This window comes from Chrysemys picta, chromosome 22 (assembly GCF_011386835.1).
Source record: "Chrysemys picta bellii isolate R12L10 chromosome 22, ASM1138683v2, whole genome shotgun sequence".
Taxonomy (NCBI): Eukaryota; Metazoa; Chordata; order Testudines; family Emydidae; genus Chrysemys; species Chrysemys picta.
This window is the reverse complement of record NC_088812.1, coordinates 4,598,097-4,613,990: the sequence shown is the minus strand read 5'-3', so window position 1 is coordinate 4,613,990 and position 15,894 is coordinate 4,598,097. Positions and strand designations below refer to the sequence as shown.

The window sequence follows — 15,894 nt, the reverse complement described above, 5'->3', positions numbered from 1 at the left end:
GGGCTGGAGCAAGGTCAGAGCAGGGCACAGACAAGGCTGAAGTGAGCTGGAACAAGACTCGGGCATGGCTGGGGCAGGAACAGGAACTGGATCAAGGGCAGGCCAGAAGCCTGGCCACCTAGTGCTGTTGTGCAGAGTAACTCTCAGCTCTGATGGGGAGAGTGAAATACTTGTGCCTGGGGGTCATCTGGCCTGGGCCCTGACCAGGGATAGTCACTTCAGTACAAAAGAAAATTAACCTTGGATCAACTTTACAGACCAAATTGAATGAAGACTTCACTGTGAAGGCAGAAGGGACTGGACAAGGGACCTTAACTGTATTGACGGTTTATAATGCAAAGCTACGGGAGGATGATTCTCAGTGTAAGAAGTTTGACCTGAGGGTATCGGTCGAAGAAGCCCAGGGCGGTAAGTAACCGCCTGTCTTTTCTCTTGTGAAGCTTGCTGTCAATCCTCAGATCTGGACAAATTTGGCTCAGTTACACCAGTTTAACTCCATGGACAGCAGCGGATTGACACCAATGTGTAAACCAACCACCATCTCTGCAATCACATTCTTAACTTTGGAAAGTATTTTTGTGAAGCTTCTTCAAACTCTCCCAGTTCCCAAGTCCTACAAAATTATACCCATAGGGCAGGCACTAAATAATATTTCCAGCTACTACATGTTCTAGGTTGCAACTAATGAGGGAGCAGATGCTGCCGTCTCTCATCCTGGCACTTGTTAGCAGCAGAGGTGGAGCATCGGATGTGGATGGGAACACAGGCCAACTACTCTGGGTATTGTCTCCCTCTAAAGTAGAGATGAGCCCATGCCAGGCAGTCTGGTGACAGACCCAGACTTCCAGTGCACACATTTCCGGACAGCATGGGTGTGAAATCAGCCTGGGACAGAGGTCAGGATCCTCAGCGTCCAAAACACAAGCCTCTGTGGCTTGGGCTAAAGGAGTAATTTCCTTTAGCTGTGAATAGCTGATCGCTAGTTGCTAGGGCTGGCCAGTAGAGGGAGATATGACCACACATTAGACCAGCATAGGATAGAGGGATCCAGGGGTTTGGCACTGCTTTTACAGAAACAGGAGATCGCTGTAAATTGTTCTTAACTTTCCCAGCTGTCCAAGTTCACACCCACCGGCTCTGTCTGTTTCAGTTCCTCTTTCTGCTAACCTAAGACTATATTTCGTTTGTGCCACCCAGCTGGGAGAGGCGTTTTAGTTTGCGTGCCACGGATGGGAAGAATTATTTATGGATTGCTGGAGGGGCGGGGAGGTTTATTGAGGGATTTCTCACACCTACTGTAGGACCTGTTTAAGCCATGTTAGTGCACCTAAAAAACAAAAGAGGATTTATTTGGCATGAAATTTACACTGAGATATGAATTTCTTTTCTCTTCTGCAATGTTTCTAGTGAAGAAGCCGGAAGGAGCGATGCGTTCAGTCTATATTAAAATCTGCATCAGGTGAGAACAATGCCCTTTAATGATAGATGATAAATAGATGGACAGATGCAGTGAGTAGATGGACAGATGAAGGGGGCAGATGGAGATGGGCTATGAATTTTTCTATGGAACAGCCAAAAAAGTTATGATAAAGCAACAGGAGCTGGTGGAGCGATCACAAAATCAACATTTAAGTGATGAATTCTGATCAAAAGGGTTTTTTCTCTTCTCTTTGTTAGGTTCCTCGGTGTGGTTGATGCCACAATGTCCATCATCGATGTCTCCATGCTCACTGGCTTCTCACCGGACGTGGGGGATCTTAAGAGAGTACGTCAGTGTAATCTGAGAACAGAGAATGTAATAAACAATGCAGTGGCTCGGCTGGGGCTTTCAGATGAGAAAATCCAATGCAGCAGGTGAACAGTCGGGCTCCAGGGTTAAACCTGGAGGGAGACCAGACGGCTCTAAGGATTGGTAACAGCTTTAGGAAACCGCAACCAGTTCTCTCCAGGTCGGTGATGGAATGTCATCTCCGTCGGGCAGTTTTGGGGGCCAGTATACAGTGGGGCCAGAGTATTAAAAAAGTGGCTTCCCTTTAGATCCTCTGACCTCCATGGTACAGAGTTATTTGGGCCTGGAGAACTGTGGATACAGAAAAAGAGGCTGCACAGAAAAGCCAGGCCCCGAAGGAGTCATTGCAGTGAATTGCTCCCTGGTATAAAATGAGGGTGGATTATTAGGCAAACAAACCCAGGGACGTTTCCAGCATTGGTGTTATCCTCCTGCAGCTGCATAAAATCAGCCAGAATGCCAAACCAGAACTATAGTGGGCCCAGAGTTCCTGCTTGGCTTGTACTGAGCATGCTCAGTAACATCTACGGACACTGCTGCCCTCAGTCTGCGCCCCCCCCCCCCCCCGCCATCTGCAGGTACAGGTCATACACAGTTCTTCATTTGTGCCAGGGCTGAGCCCCGGCACCTCTGGGCCTGGCAGTTCAGAGCCCCGGCACCTCTGGGCCTGGCAGTTCACAGCCCCGGCACCTCTGGGCCTGGCAGTTCAGAGCCCCGGCACCTCTGGGCCTGGCAGTTCACAGCCCCGGCACCTCTGGGCCTGGCAGTTCACAGCCCCGGCACCTCTGGGCCTGGCAGTTCAGAGCCCCGGCACCTCTGGGCCTGGCAGTTCACAGCCCCGGCACCTCTGGGCCTGGCAGTTCACAGCCCCGGCACCTCTGGGCCTGGCAGTTCACAGCCCCGGCACCTCTGGGCTTGCAGCGTCAGTTATGAAAGTAAAAAAAAAATTGCTTCAGCCCCGGCACCTCTTTCATTACACACGTAAGCGCTGTGCATACGTACACTGTGGGCACTGAACCTGGGACCTTTATCATGAAAAGCACAATTGTTTCCGCGAGAGTACCAGCTCCCTTAGCTGTGGATAGGGTTCCCAACTTTCTAATCACACAAAACCCAACACCCTTGCATCCACCCCTTCTCCAAGACCCGTCCCCCCCGCTCACTCCACCCCCCCATCGCACACTCTCCCCCACCCTCACTTACTTTCACCGGGCTGGGGCAGGTGGTTGTGGTGCGAGAGGGGACGAGGGCTCTGGCTGGGGGTGCGGGCTCCAGAGTGGCTCCACAAATGAGGCATTCAGAGTTCGAGAGGAGGTTCCGGGCTGCGGTATGGGGTTGGGGTGCAGGGAGCGGGTTAGGGCTCCGGCTGGGGATGCAGGCTCTAGGGTGGGGCCGGGGATGAGGGTTTTGAGGTGCAGGAGTGGGTCCGGGCTGGGGCCAAAGGGTTCGGAGTGTGGGAGCGGGCTCAGGGCTGGGGCAAGGGGTTTTGGTGCAGGCTCCAGCCAGGCAGCACTTACCTCAGGTGGCTCCTGGAAGCGGTGACATGTTCTCCCGGCTCCTAAGCGGAGTGGCCAGGGGGCTCTGCTCACTGCCTGCATCCGCAGGCTCCACCCCTGCAGCTCCCATTTTCCGCAGTTCCTGGCCAATGGGAGCTGTGGAGCTGGCGCTCGGGGCGGGGTCAGTGTGCGGAGCCCCTGTGGCTGCTCCTGCTCCTAGGAGTCGAACGTGTCGGTCGCTTCCAGGAACTGTGCAGAGCCAGGACAGGCAGGGAGCCTGCCTTAGCCCCGTTGCTCTGCTGACCGGAGCTGCCAGGGTCCCTTTTCGACCAGGTGTTCCGCTCGAAAACCAGACGCTTGGCAATCTAGCTGTTGAATACACAGCAGACTAGTATCCTCCATGCAGATCCTATCATCAGGGGCGGCTCTATGTTTTATGCCGCCCCAAGCACGGCAGTCAGGCGGCTTTTGGCGCCATGCGTGTGGGAGGTCCAGCGGTGCTGCACCTCCGGCGTCCCCGACGCTGAATTGCCGCCAAAGCCGGGGAACCGGGGGACCTCCCGCAGGCATGCCGCCGAAGGCAGCCTGACTGCCGCCCTCACAGCGACTGGTAGGCCACCCCAGGCACACGATTGCTGCACTGGTGCCTGGAGCCGCCCCTGCCTATCATGGGAGACGTGATCACAAGCGCGACACCACTGAGTCACGTAGTGAGATGGTGGGGTTTTTTTGCCCAGCTGCAGGACTTTCACAGAGACGCTGCCTTACCCACGATGCCTCTTGCTTTTCCTCCTTCACATTTAGCTTTCTGAAGGGGTCGACAGATACATTTCCAAGTTTGAAATCGACAAAGCCCCGTCCGACAGAGGCAACCTCATAATCTACCTGGACAAGGTAAAGACTCAACAAGGGGCTTCTCTGATCCTGTGTTAATTTCATGGGCTCCTGATGAGCCAAACTGCTCTCCCAGACACACCCTGGCATCCCCGCAGACGTCAGCAGGTTGACAAACTGCAACCCATGGCCGAATTTGAGTCACTGGTCCAGATTCAGGCTTTCCACTAGGAACAACTGAATGGACCAGATCCTCAGCTGGTGTATATGGATGTAGGTCCATTGACTTCAGTGGGAAATGCAGCATCTGATATTAAGGCTGAATTTGCTCCTCTGTGTCATTCACTTCTTCTTTCCTTTGACTTCTCTAGTTCTTCTTTCCTCCACCTCCCTCACTTTCTCTTTGCCCTCTTCTTTCCCCAACAGCTCCCTTTCTTTTATTCTTTTTCATTCTCTCTCTTCCATCCAGCCACCCTTCAGCCTAAGCAATCCTGTTATTTCCCCTGCACCCAGGTTTCTCACACAGAGGAGGAATGCCTGCAGTTTAAAGCTCACCAGTTTTTCGAAGTTGGTCTCATTCAGCCGGCATCCGTCACAGTCTACGACTATTACACCATAGGTAACTGATCGCAGCTCTCCTCACCATTCAAGGCACCATGGCTTCAAATTCTGCTCTGGGTTACATTGGTATCATTACCTCTTGCAGTCTTTTGCTGCAGTACTTAGGTATCATTATCCCCGTGTCACAGAGGGGATGCACTGAGATGTTGAGAGACTTGCTCTCAGGTAAGCCCTAGACAGCTAGTAGCACAGCTGGGAGCAGACTGCCAGTTCAGAGCTCTAAGTACAGCTTCTGCATACACAGTCCCCTCCCACCACTGGAAATAGAACCCAGGCGTCCTGAATCCCCATCTCCTGCTCTACACTAGCTCACACTCTCTTCTTGACTTTTCCAGATCACTGTACCCCTTTCAGGAGTCGGATTTGCCGTGCGTACCCCAAGTTTCACCTCACTTAGAAATGACTTACTTTCAAAATCAGACATAAAAATACGGAAGTGTCCCAGCCGCACTAGTAGTGACAAGTTGCTGACTTCCTCATTTTTTATCATGTAATTATAACATAAATCAATTGGAATATAAATATTGTACTTACATTTCAGTGTGAGACGTGAGCCTGTTTTCACTTGTGAGCCTGGTCATTCGGTGTCTGGAGAGCGGCAGCTGCTGGCCAGTTCCCAGCTCTCAAGGCAGCGCCGCTGCCAGCAGCAGCGCAGACGTTAGGGTAACGTGCTATGATATTGCCACCCTTACTTGTGCGCTGCTGCTGGCGGGAGCGCTGCCTTCGGAGCTGAGCGGCCAGAAAGCGGCGGCTGCTGGTTGAGGTGTTCGTGTTCTTGGAGGCGAATGAGGACTATTTTTTCGATCCTGCTCCCATCCCGCCTCACAATATCTACTCCCACTCACTCCTGCATTGTTTGTTGAATTTTTATCCCGCTATTTTGCCAGTTGGTCCTGTGGGATCTCAGTCCCACTGCAGGGCTCTAGAGCCTGTTGTAAAACTAGGCAAATATCTAGATAAGTTAACATACCCTGTGGAAGACCTGTGCCTACCCCTAGGGATATGTGTCACACTGGTTGAGAACTACTGGACTAGAACACAGGGGTTTTAGACCCAGACTTTAAGGCCAGACGGGACCATCATGATCATCTAGTCTGACTTCTTGCCCACCTCCCAGTTCCTCCTGTTCTAACATTACCCCATGCTGGAAATACATGGTCACACTCATCACCTTAACACACCCAAGCAAAGGCAGACAAAATAATAAGGGGAACCTCTGACTACTGGCAATAATTATCCTACTTGCCCTCTCCCCCCGTTTTACCTCCAGTGGTGAATTTGCTGCTAGCGTGATTAAGAGGGTGTCTCCAACAAGCACCATTCCATCATTTCAAGTTGATGGTTTCCTATAGCTAAGAAAGTCGTTCCCACTGACTGCTGCTCCCTTCCCCGGGGTCACCCGGGGGGACTTCTGCTTGAGTAAGGGCTTCTGGGTTGTCTCCTAGGTGCTGTAAACCGCGGCCATTGTTCTGCGGGAGGGGGAATGATCCGTGTCTTTGATCTTTCTCTAGATGATCGGTGCACCAAGTTCTACCACCCGTCTAAGCAGAGCGGGCTCTTCAATAAGATCTGTCACGGGGAAGTCTGCCGCTGTGCAGAAGGTAAGGAGAGTCCTGTCTCTGCTTACACCTCTGGTGGGGGCTCCCCTGTCAGCTTTACCAGCAAACGTGCACTCCCAGGGCCCTCCAGCATCAGCCCTCTCCATCGCCGATCTGGGCCCTCCTTCCCTGTGGGCTCTGGGCGATTCTCACGTGCGATACAGGCTCACGGCAGCCACAGGCAGGATGGTCCCCGGGTCTGTCCCCCAGCCTGGAGCTCTGACTCTTGGCCGGCTGTGTCCCTGCTACACACCACCACATACAGGAATGGTGGGACCAGGGTCGGGGTGAGGGCACTCTCAGTGGAAATATGTGGGGGATGCACCCCCACATTAAATCATGCATGCCTGTGGAGGGGAGGCAAGAGCGGACCCAGAAGGGACTGTAGGGTCTGGGATCGGGCCAGGGCGCAGAACCCAGAGGGGCTGGAATGGGCCTTGGAGGAGATAGGAACCCCCGGGACCCACCTTCCCAGCCTGAAGCCTGTCCCTCACCCCCGCAGAATCTCAATATCTTCCTTCACTCCCTCTCCTATCCCTCCTCCCCGGCATTCACAGAGGGTTTCCACCCTCCCTGACCACCTACCCTCACCCGCGGTCCCTCCCTCCCTTCTCCAATGGCAACCCTACCCGCCAATCGCAGGAGAGCTGGCAGCAGGATGTAGAAGCAAAATTTCTCTAGCCAACTGGGTGACCAGGAGGGAGCAGGAATTGGAAATGTCAGTTCCTCCTCTCTGCCCATCAGGGCCTTGCAGGCTGGGCGAAGCCAGCTGATCCGTGGAGTGGGGCTGCACACGTTGAAGCAGGGCAGTCTGGGATGCAGGAGTTGCTGGGTTTCCAGCCATTCCGACGGGGATGCTCCTCCCTGGTTCTGAAACTTCAGTGGAAACATACCAGCTGTTTCAATGGTTGGAATCCGGCCTCGGGGTGGGACGGGGGTGACATGAAGTCAGGCACTTCTTTAACATATCTGGGTCCTCTCATTCCAGGATGCCCAGAGCTGGCACCCCTCAGCCCCCCGCTGTCAGTTTCAGCACAGAGGCCAAGTATTGAATGAGCCATGGAGGCTCCACTCCCTGCTGACTCTTAGGAAGGGATCCCCTAGAAGAGGGTGGAGACCCATTGGTGGGGCCGTTGTTCAGTGGGGAACTTGCTGTAGCCCGGCTGTCTGCCGGGCACACAGAGAGGCGCTCAGTCTCCGGATCTGTCCTTCCCATCACCTTTGATTCCCCATCTGCAGCTCCACTAAGTCCTGTGACCAGGCTCCTCCTGGCGCTGACCCAGGCAGATATCCATCAGTGCAGAGAGGGAAGTGAGCTGTGATTGCCAGGCCTATTTATGGTCCTTGGTTATTTCATACATCCAGGCAGAGTTCCTCTGGGCAACGTCTACGGATTCCTTTGCAGAGTGTCTGAGTCGGTCTGCTCAGGATCGCCTCATTTAGACCCTGCAACCTACCCCTCCGTCCCTTGTTTCTTCTTTTACCGTGCCCCATAGCACTGGCGCTGACTTCTATTTTTCCCGGTGGGTGCTCCACCCCCACTAGGCCTCTTCTCCCAAGACCCCACCCTCTCTCTGCCACTTCCTGCCCCCACTCTGCCCCCCCCTTGCAAGGCCCCTGCCAGCTGCTCTCTGCCAAATGCCTCCTGCCAGCCGCCAAACAGCTGATCAGCAGCCCCGCCGAAAGGCTGTAGCTGGTGGGTGTTGAGCACTCCCTGTTTTTTTTCCATGGATGCTTGAGCCCCAGAGCACCCATGGCGTTGGCGCCTATGCCCCATAATGTGACGGGTGGTTGGCTTCATGGCCACTCCCTTGTCGGAGGAGGTGGGCCTGTCCCTGTGTGGGTTAGCGCAGCTCACACAGGATTCAAATAGATGGGCACCTGTGGGTCACTAATAACAGAGCTGAAATTATGGTCCCCCTTGGTGATTCTCTACCCATCTTCCTTCCCCATAGAAAGCTGCTTCATGCAGCAGAAGTTAGAGGGTCCCATCACCCTGAACAAACGAATAGAGGAAGCCTGTGAACCTGGAGTGGATTATGGTAAATCTGTGATTTGGATCTGCGGAGTCTTTCTCCATGAGGAGGGCGCAGAGACAGGGTTCGGAATTCGATTTGGATTGTAAAGTTTGCCTTTGGGGCTGAATCAGGGGTAAGGTCTGGATCTGCTGGGGCAGAAACCTGATGAGATTTTGGGGCCTTAAACTCCCAGAAATGAACAAGATCAGATGACTGTTTAAGATTCAGTCTAGCCCTAAGTATTTTTCTGCCCCCCATTTCCCTAGTATCTGAGCACTTCACAGTCTTTAACGTGTTTGTCCTCACAACCTCCTGTGAGGCAGGGCAGTGCTATTATCCCCATTGTACAAAAGGGGAAACAGAGGCATGGAACGACTAAGTGACTTTCCCAAGGTCACGCAGCAAGTCTGTGGTGGAGCAGAGAAATGAACCCCGGTCTCCAGCTATTGCCATTATCATGGGACCATCTTTCTCACAGCCAGTTTGGGGAGTCAGTTACACACTGAATTCTCTACAGAAAAGTACTGCAGACCTTCAACTGGTGTTTTGTATGTCTTCCTTTTTTTTAAGTGTATAAAACCAGGCTTGTTAGAAGTGAAGAAGTGGGCGGTTCTGACTACTACACCATGGAAATATTGGAAATCATTAAAGCAGGTAAGAGCTCCCCTTCTGCAATCAGGTGCAATTTCTTTGAATGGCCTTTGGGATAAAGGCCGGCATAAGAGCTATTTCTCTTAGCCAGAGGAAATGCTAAAGCCAGGCTAATCTAGTTTCATGCTCCAGGGCATTAACCTCTCGCCACAAGGGGACAAGAAAGAATTTGCTCAACCCACCGAGGCAGCCATGCCACGAAGAGGCAGACAAAATAACAGGGGGGAACCTCTCCCTGTGGTCAGCCTGGCACAATTGGCCAGTTTCATGAAGGGCTTTTTCAACCTTCCTCTGAAGCAATTGGCATTGGCCATTGTGGGAGTCAAGATCCCAGACTTGGGGCCCTTTGGCCCAAGCTGCTATAGGGAGGTGGAGTCTCTCTTCCTCAATGCTGAGTTTTATAAATCGATATAAAGGCAAAGTAATCAGGAATCTAACTGAGCTCAAAGCGGCTTCACTCACTGGGAGCTGATATGACCATTTTAATTATTTGAATTACCTGAGATTAGGGGTCCTTTGTGCTAAGCACTGGACATATTCAGATACAACCCCTGCCTTGACAAGGTTACAATCTAAATCGACACCGTGTGGATTTATTAGCCCCATTTCCCGGGTGGGGAATTGAGTCACAGGGAGATTGAGTGACTTGTGCAGGGTCACACCAGGAGTCTGTGGCAGAAACAGGAGCTGAGGCCTGACCTCTTCAGGCCCAGCCCGGTGCTGCAACCACAAGACTGTCTATACTGTCTCTAATGACTGCTGGAGCTTCAGTGACTGGTTATCGTAGCAGTCACAATGGGCTGAATTTGTACTGAAATCTCAAGAGAACACCTAGGAGTCTCCTCTTCTCTGTTCCTTTCATCTTCATCCCTCTCCACCCCGTACTATCTCCTCCTCACTCTGCTCTTATGTGTGACGTCTTTTTTTAACCTCCCCCACTCCCGCAGGAACTGATGAAAATCCAAAAGGAAAAACCCGCCAATTCATCAGCCACATAAAATGCAGGGAGTCTCTGAGACTGCAGCGTAACAAAGACTACTTGATCTGGGGACTCAGCACCGACTTGTGGCGCAGGAAAGCTGAGTAAGTAGCCTCCAGTGGTTACCCTGCGTTAGTCAGTTTCAAGCAGACACGCCCTTAACTAATTACCCATCTATTTTAGGTACCTATCAGGCCCCCATTACTGTACTTTCTGAGAACCTCACAATATTGAATATATTTATTCTCACTACGGGAGGCAGGGCAGCGTTATTACCCTCTTTTAAAAGATGGGTAAACTGAGGCACAGACAGCCTAAGGTCCAGGTCCTCAAAGGTATTGAGGCACCTAACTCCCACTGACTGGCCTTAGGTGACCTCTCCAAAGTACCAAAATGAAGTTTCTAGAGTTGCTGGGAATTGAATCCAGGTTCGCCTCGTAGTCTAACCCTGGACCACCATTCCTCGCAGGGGCTACTCAACTATTTCACCAGCACAAATCACATTGTCAGGGCAATTTCATGGTCCCTGCATCCAGCCACAGTTGTTCTTAAATCACTTAGGTTTAAACTGGGTGGAAATATAAATAATTAGGGTAGAAACTGCACCTAAAAATGAGCTTCCCCAACAAAGATGCAGCTCACAGAGGCTAAAAGTTCCATCCTCGTGCTGTATCTGGAGCATTGCATGCTGGAATCTGTTGTCTCTGGGCAGGACCTATGAGAGGGGAGGCAACCCACTGTTTCTCTGGAAGTCAGATGTGGCCCTTAGGCATAGGTGGAGTGTGAACTGCCTGTTTGAAGGAGGCTAGACCCCGGCCCTGCCCTTTCTCCACAGAATATCAGGGTTGGAAGGGACCTCAGGAGGTCATCTAGTCCAAGCCCCTGCTCAAAGCAGGGCCAATCCCCAGGTAGATTTTTGCCCCAGATCCCTAAAAGGCCCCCTCAAGGACTGAATTCAGAACCCTGGGTTTTGCAGGCCAATGCTCAAACCACTGAGCTATCCCTCCCTCCTGCTGGAGCCCCAAGCCTACCACCGCGGCTGCCAGCCCCCCTGCCCCAGCCCTGGGCCACTCTGGCCGGCCAACCTGAGCGCCCCCAGGCCTGAAGCATTGGGTGCCGCAGCCCCAGTGTCCCCAGCCCCGGAGCACCAGGTGCTGTGGCCCCAGTGCCCCCTGCCCAGGAGCGCCGTGTGCTGTGGCCCCAGCGCCTCAAGCGCCACCAGCCCTGGAGCGTCAGGGAGCACCAGCGCCGGGGGGCCCCAGCACCAGGGGCACCCAGTTGCCTCAAGTGCTGAGCCGCAGGCCAGCCCGCGCTAGCACCAGCCCTATGTGGGCTATGGCTGGGGGGAAGCGGCGAGAAGCAGGATGGGGCTTGGGGTGGAGCATGAGTGGGGCCACACCTGGCTGTTTGAGGAGACTCAGCCTCCCCTGGCCAGCCATACCCGCTGCCCATGCTCTTAGGCAAACCCGGCTGCCCCTAAGGAACTGAGCAAACAAGTTGGACAAATTTGTTGCTTCATTGCTCACCCTTCTGCCTTTCCGTCCCAGGCTATCCTACATCATTGGCAAGGACACCTGGATCGAGAAGTGGCCCAACGAGGATGAATGCCAGGAGCCGGATTTCCAGAGCCTCTGCCAGGAATTCCTTGAGTTCTCTGAAGCCATGACCATGTTTGGCTGCCCAACCTAAACTTGGACCCAGCTTTCCCAGCAGCTCCAAGGGGACAGTTTGAGCTGAGATGGAGAATAACACTCAGGTGGAGACATCTCCACTCAGAGTCCCAATGCTGCTGAGACTCGCCTCTAGCCCTGTCCTCTTTGGGGGTTTCTCTCTCTTTTCTTCTTATTGTTTCTATATATATATAAAAGGCTGATTTCTTACCCTGGCCTTCTGTGTGACTTTTTACCAATCTTTACATAGTCTGCAATATATCTTTATAAGTAACCAGCTACTAGGATCATGGGTGCATGAGAAACACCTTACATTAGATTAGGATGGACAAGCATGAATGGGTGGCTAGATAGGTACGCATGGATGGATATTTGGGAGCGAATCTTCTGTACCTATGTGTGCCTAGAGTGACCACACAACCCATTTTGGCTGGGACAGTCCCTTTTCTCAGCTCTGTCCCGCTTGGCACCATGGAGGTACACAGACACTCTCCACCAAAATCCACAGCACCACCAGATGCCCCGGCCGAACAGAATTCTGAGCAGGCGGAAGTAATCTTAGATCAGGAGGCAGCTCCTGCTACCTGTAACTCCTTCTCGCCAGAGGAGAATGTTATGCCCTCTTCACCCACTGCTGGGGATGAGCTCAGGAACTTCCAGGATCTCTTCAAACAAATTGCTGACATGCTCCAGGTAACCTTAGAGGAAGTCTCTCTTGGACCCACTCCACACGGCCACCTCCTCCCAGATTGCCCTCCTGATTAACTCAGCACTCATGGAACCTGCCGAGAACATATGGCTGATCCCCGCTATCATCCATGCTTTAACCCACGGGTTGAGAACTACTGTGTTAAAGGCTCATTAGAGGAGTGGTCCCCCCATTAGAGGACAAGCCCCGCTAGGGGTGTGTGGAGGAACATTTGGTGGGGGGGCGTATGGCAGGGAGCACCACCCAGCCCCACCCACCACCTGGGGCCAAGAGGGAGCACGACCCAGTCCCACTCTGCCCCCACACCAGCTCCGCCCCCATTTGCAGCTCCACTCAGTAGTGGGTGCTCCTTGCAGTCAGCGCTGACCCCACGATCCCAGCATGGTGCTAGGAAGCAGCGGAGGTGACTCAGTAGTGGGTGTTCTCCTCAAGGGGGCGCTGTGCTGCTCAGGGTGCCAGGCTTGAGCAAGAAGGCCGAAATCGATCAGCCTGGCCATGCTGTAGTATTTACAGATACCGTGCCACTATGACAAGAGTCCGGATGTTTGCTCCAGTGTCCACTTTGGTACCATTTTATCTCCCTCACTTCCCCCGCAGTTCCTTTTGTATATGGAATTTGCCTTCACTTCCTATCCTAAACAGCTGTTTTTACAGTTTGTAAAAAGCTGCCAGCTTCCTTCCCAGAGGTATCCACAGGGATTTATCTGGAGTTTGTCCCCTATATGATCCTGCCCCTTTCAGACGAAGCTGCAAGAGTACAGGCCTTTCACATCCGATTCAACCCCGGTCTCCTAGTCAGCTCGTATTGTGGGAGGGGATGAAAGGCTCTGATCATAGAATCTCAGGGTTGGAAGGGACCTCAGAAGGTCATCTAGTCCAACCTCCTGCTCAAAGCAGGACCAATCCCCAGACAGATTTTTGCGTCAGATCCCTAAATGGCCCTCCCAAGGATTAAACTCACAATCCTGAGTTTAGCAGGCCAGTGTTCAAACCATTGAGCTATCCCTCCCCCCCCGTGCTTATTGAGATCTGAAGCGTCTGCAGTTAATCTTTGTGCCATGCCCAGATACCACAGGGATGGACACCAAATAAATTCTTGGAGTAACAACAAGAATGAAACAACTTCACAGCTATGAAGCTCCACTCTTTTCCCAGGTGGCTAAACTGAGGCACGGAAAGCTCATGTGACTCACTCACAACAGGGCAATGATAGAATTAGGAGTGCTAGAACCCAGGAGTCCTGGTCATTGGAAAATATTCCCAAGCTGTATAAGATTGATCAGTATTTAGAGGAACTATGTAGTAGACATGAGTAAGACAAGCTGAAACGCAAGAACCTGTAGACTGAGGATTGCAAGACTTTAGCTATTTTAGGCCTTGGAGACAAGAAATGATGGCGCAAGTCCATGACCGAGAAATAACCCAAAAACTTATGGGAAAGAGGTACCAACTGGTAATATTGTGAACGTATAAGGTCTTAAATTTAAATAATAAATGCTGTAACAACAGATATTGTCTCTAACACATGCCTTAACCACAAGATGAAGGTGGTACGCCAATGTTAATGAGAACATACACAGCCTATAGAATTTGGGGTCCTGTTGGGTATGGACTGTTGTATTGTTCTCTGGTTCATTACACACGGTTAATTAAATTATGTGCGGGTATCAAACCCAATGATCAGTGATTTGAAGGACACTGTGGCAATCCAAGATGGAGCCTGAAAACTGTCATCTTGTGACTCCATCTTGTGACCTTCTGTCCACTGCCAGCCTGGTCTGGATAAAACTGGACTGAACCGGTTTTTCCCGCCACTGGGCGATCCCCAAGGTTCCATCACCTCAGACTGTTTCCCGCCTTTCTGCGGATCGTACCATGTTTTCCCGTCGTAGAGTCTGTAACAGAGCTGGGGTCACAGGCTGATGGGGCAGTCCATCGCAGCGACCGTGTGTGCGGTTTCGGGTCTTTGTGGCACTCGTGCGTCAGCGAAGAACGCCCTTCGTGCCCGGAATGAAAGGACAAGACGACGACACGTTACCATCTTACCCGTCCTGCACCTGGGGAACGTCGCCCTCCAGAGGGTTCCTGGTCCGCGTCTTCCGCCCTGACGTCCACCGAGGGACTCCCCAGTGCTCCTCCTCCAAGGGTTTCAATTACCCGCGGAGTAGAGGTCCTGGGCGTCACCCCGCCAGGGAAGTGCTGGGAACGGAGTGAGAAAGCAATGAGGGTTTCTGCCTTGGGGGTCAGGTTTCCTGAATGCCAGGTGGGTTTAGTTTCATTCTTGGGCCCGAGCCTCACGCCGGCAGGGCAGAGCTGCTGTGTCACTGGGCTGGTTTGTTATTTACATTTACCCCTTCGCTGTCTGTGTAATTCTCTCCCCCCAGACATTTACCTCTGTGTTCTTGACCCTTCTCTCTTGTCAGTTCGATTGGTTGTGCCCCACACCAGGGGAGAGGGGAGGAGATCTGCACCAGGCCGCCGCAGAGGGCGAATCTGCTCCTTTGAGAAACAGGGGCTTGTTTCTATGTCGATACCTACAGCACTTTCCACATTCAGAGTTATGTTGGCTCCTCTTTGAGATAACAGTCCCTTGTGTTTCCTGGGGACACAGACCAGTAAGAAAGACCGGGGTGACACTTCCATGTACATGTGCAGATGTAGGTATAGACAGACTCACAGAAGAAGAAGGGGTGCCCAGAGCAGGAAAATTGAGCTTCCTATGGGAAACTCCCGCAGGAACCACACCCGTATCGATCCATCCATGAGCCGGCCAACAGACCTTAACACCGTCTAGGAGGATGTGAGTATGTCGGTAGGTATAACTGGTACGTGGTACTTATCTCTAGGAATTGTATATGCTGTGACATTTATAACTTTGTTGGTAACTTTAATAACACTACTAAAAGACAGACGCTCTTGTAATTGTCGGTGTTATTTACCTGTGGTTACACGTGTTCCTATGAACTCTAGATCCAGAACAAACAGAGATAACTCTGTTGAACTTGAGACTGAAGCCAACAGAGCTGATCCCACTGAAGTAGGACTAACATTAAATAGAACAAAAGGCCCCATCTCCCTAGAAATTCCCCTCTCTCCACATTCCTGCTGCTCTAAGCTCTTTACAGGGAAATCAGCTTAGTAATTAGGGTTGTCTGGCCCCAGGCCTCTAGCCCTTCACAGGCCAGCCACCCACAAGCCCCATCCCACATGCAGAGTCAAAACTGAGAGCATGCGGCCAGTGTTGCCAACTCTCATGATTTGACTGCATGGCTCGCAAGATTTGGTGTTTCCCTTGAACCGCCAGCTTCTCCGAATCCTGTGAATATGTGAGGATCTCGGCTTTTGTTGACATCAAATGGAAGTTTCTAGCACTGCTGATTGGGGATGAAAGCTTGAAAATGTGGCCTGAGCAGGACCCTAAAAGGCTCAGAAACCCAAAGATAAATAAAAAGAACCTCCAGTTTGTTGTTTTTATAAAAATCTTGTGAGCGTCCAACCAATCCCGTGATTTTGGGGGCCTGACTCATCT

At 52.1% G+C, this 15,894-nt stretch overlaps 1 protein-coding gene and 1 long non-coding RNA gene across 2 annotated transcripts in view; one reads left to right on the top strand and one right to left on the bottom strand.

Moving 5' to 3' along the window:
* LOC135977129 (uncharacterized) overlaps positions 1-5,377 on the bottom strand; it is a 29,196-nt gene extending 23,819 nt beyond the window's left edge. The window contains exon 1 of the long non-coding RNA XR_010594478.1: positions 5,275-5,377. This is a non-coding gene — a long non-coding RNA (uncharacterized LOC135977129). The remainder of the gene's footprint in view (positions 1-5,274) is intronic.
* The window catches only part of LOC101953483 (complement C3-like), a 56,760-nt gene extending 44,894 nt beyond the window's left edge, over positions 1-11,866 (top strand). Inside the window, exons 31-40 of the mRNA XM_065576275.1 lie at positions 258-408; positions 1,408-1,459; positions 1,678-1,765; positions 4,090-4,179; positions 4,633-4,738; positions 6,252-6,341; positions 8,294-8,380; positions 8,927-9,010; positions 9,955-10,090; positions 11,534-11,866. Coding sequence (XP_065432347.1) covers positions 258-408; positions 1,408-1,459; positions 1,678-1,765; positions 4,090-4,179; positions 4,633-4,738; positions 6,252-6,341; positions 8,294-8,380; positions 8,927-9,010; positions 9,955-10,090; positions 11,534-11,675 — 1,026 coding nt within the window. The 3' untranslated portion in view covers positions 11,676-11,866. The remainder of the gene's footprint in view (positions 1-257; positions 409-1,407; positions 1,460-1,677; positions 1,766-4,089; positions 4,180-4,632; positions 4,739-6,251; positions 6,342-8,293; positions 8,381-8,926; positions 9,011-9,954; positions 10,091-11,533) is intronic.
* The last annotated feature ends 4,028 nt before the right edge of the window (positions 11,867-15,894 follow it).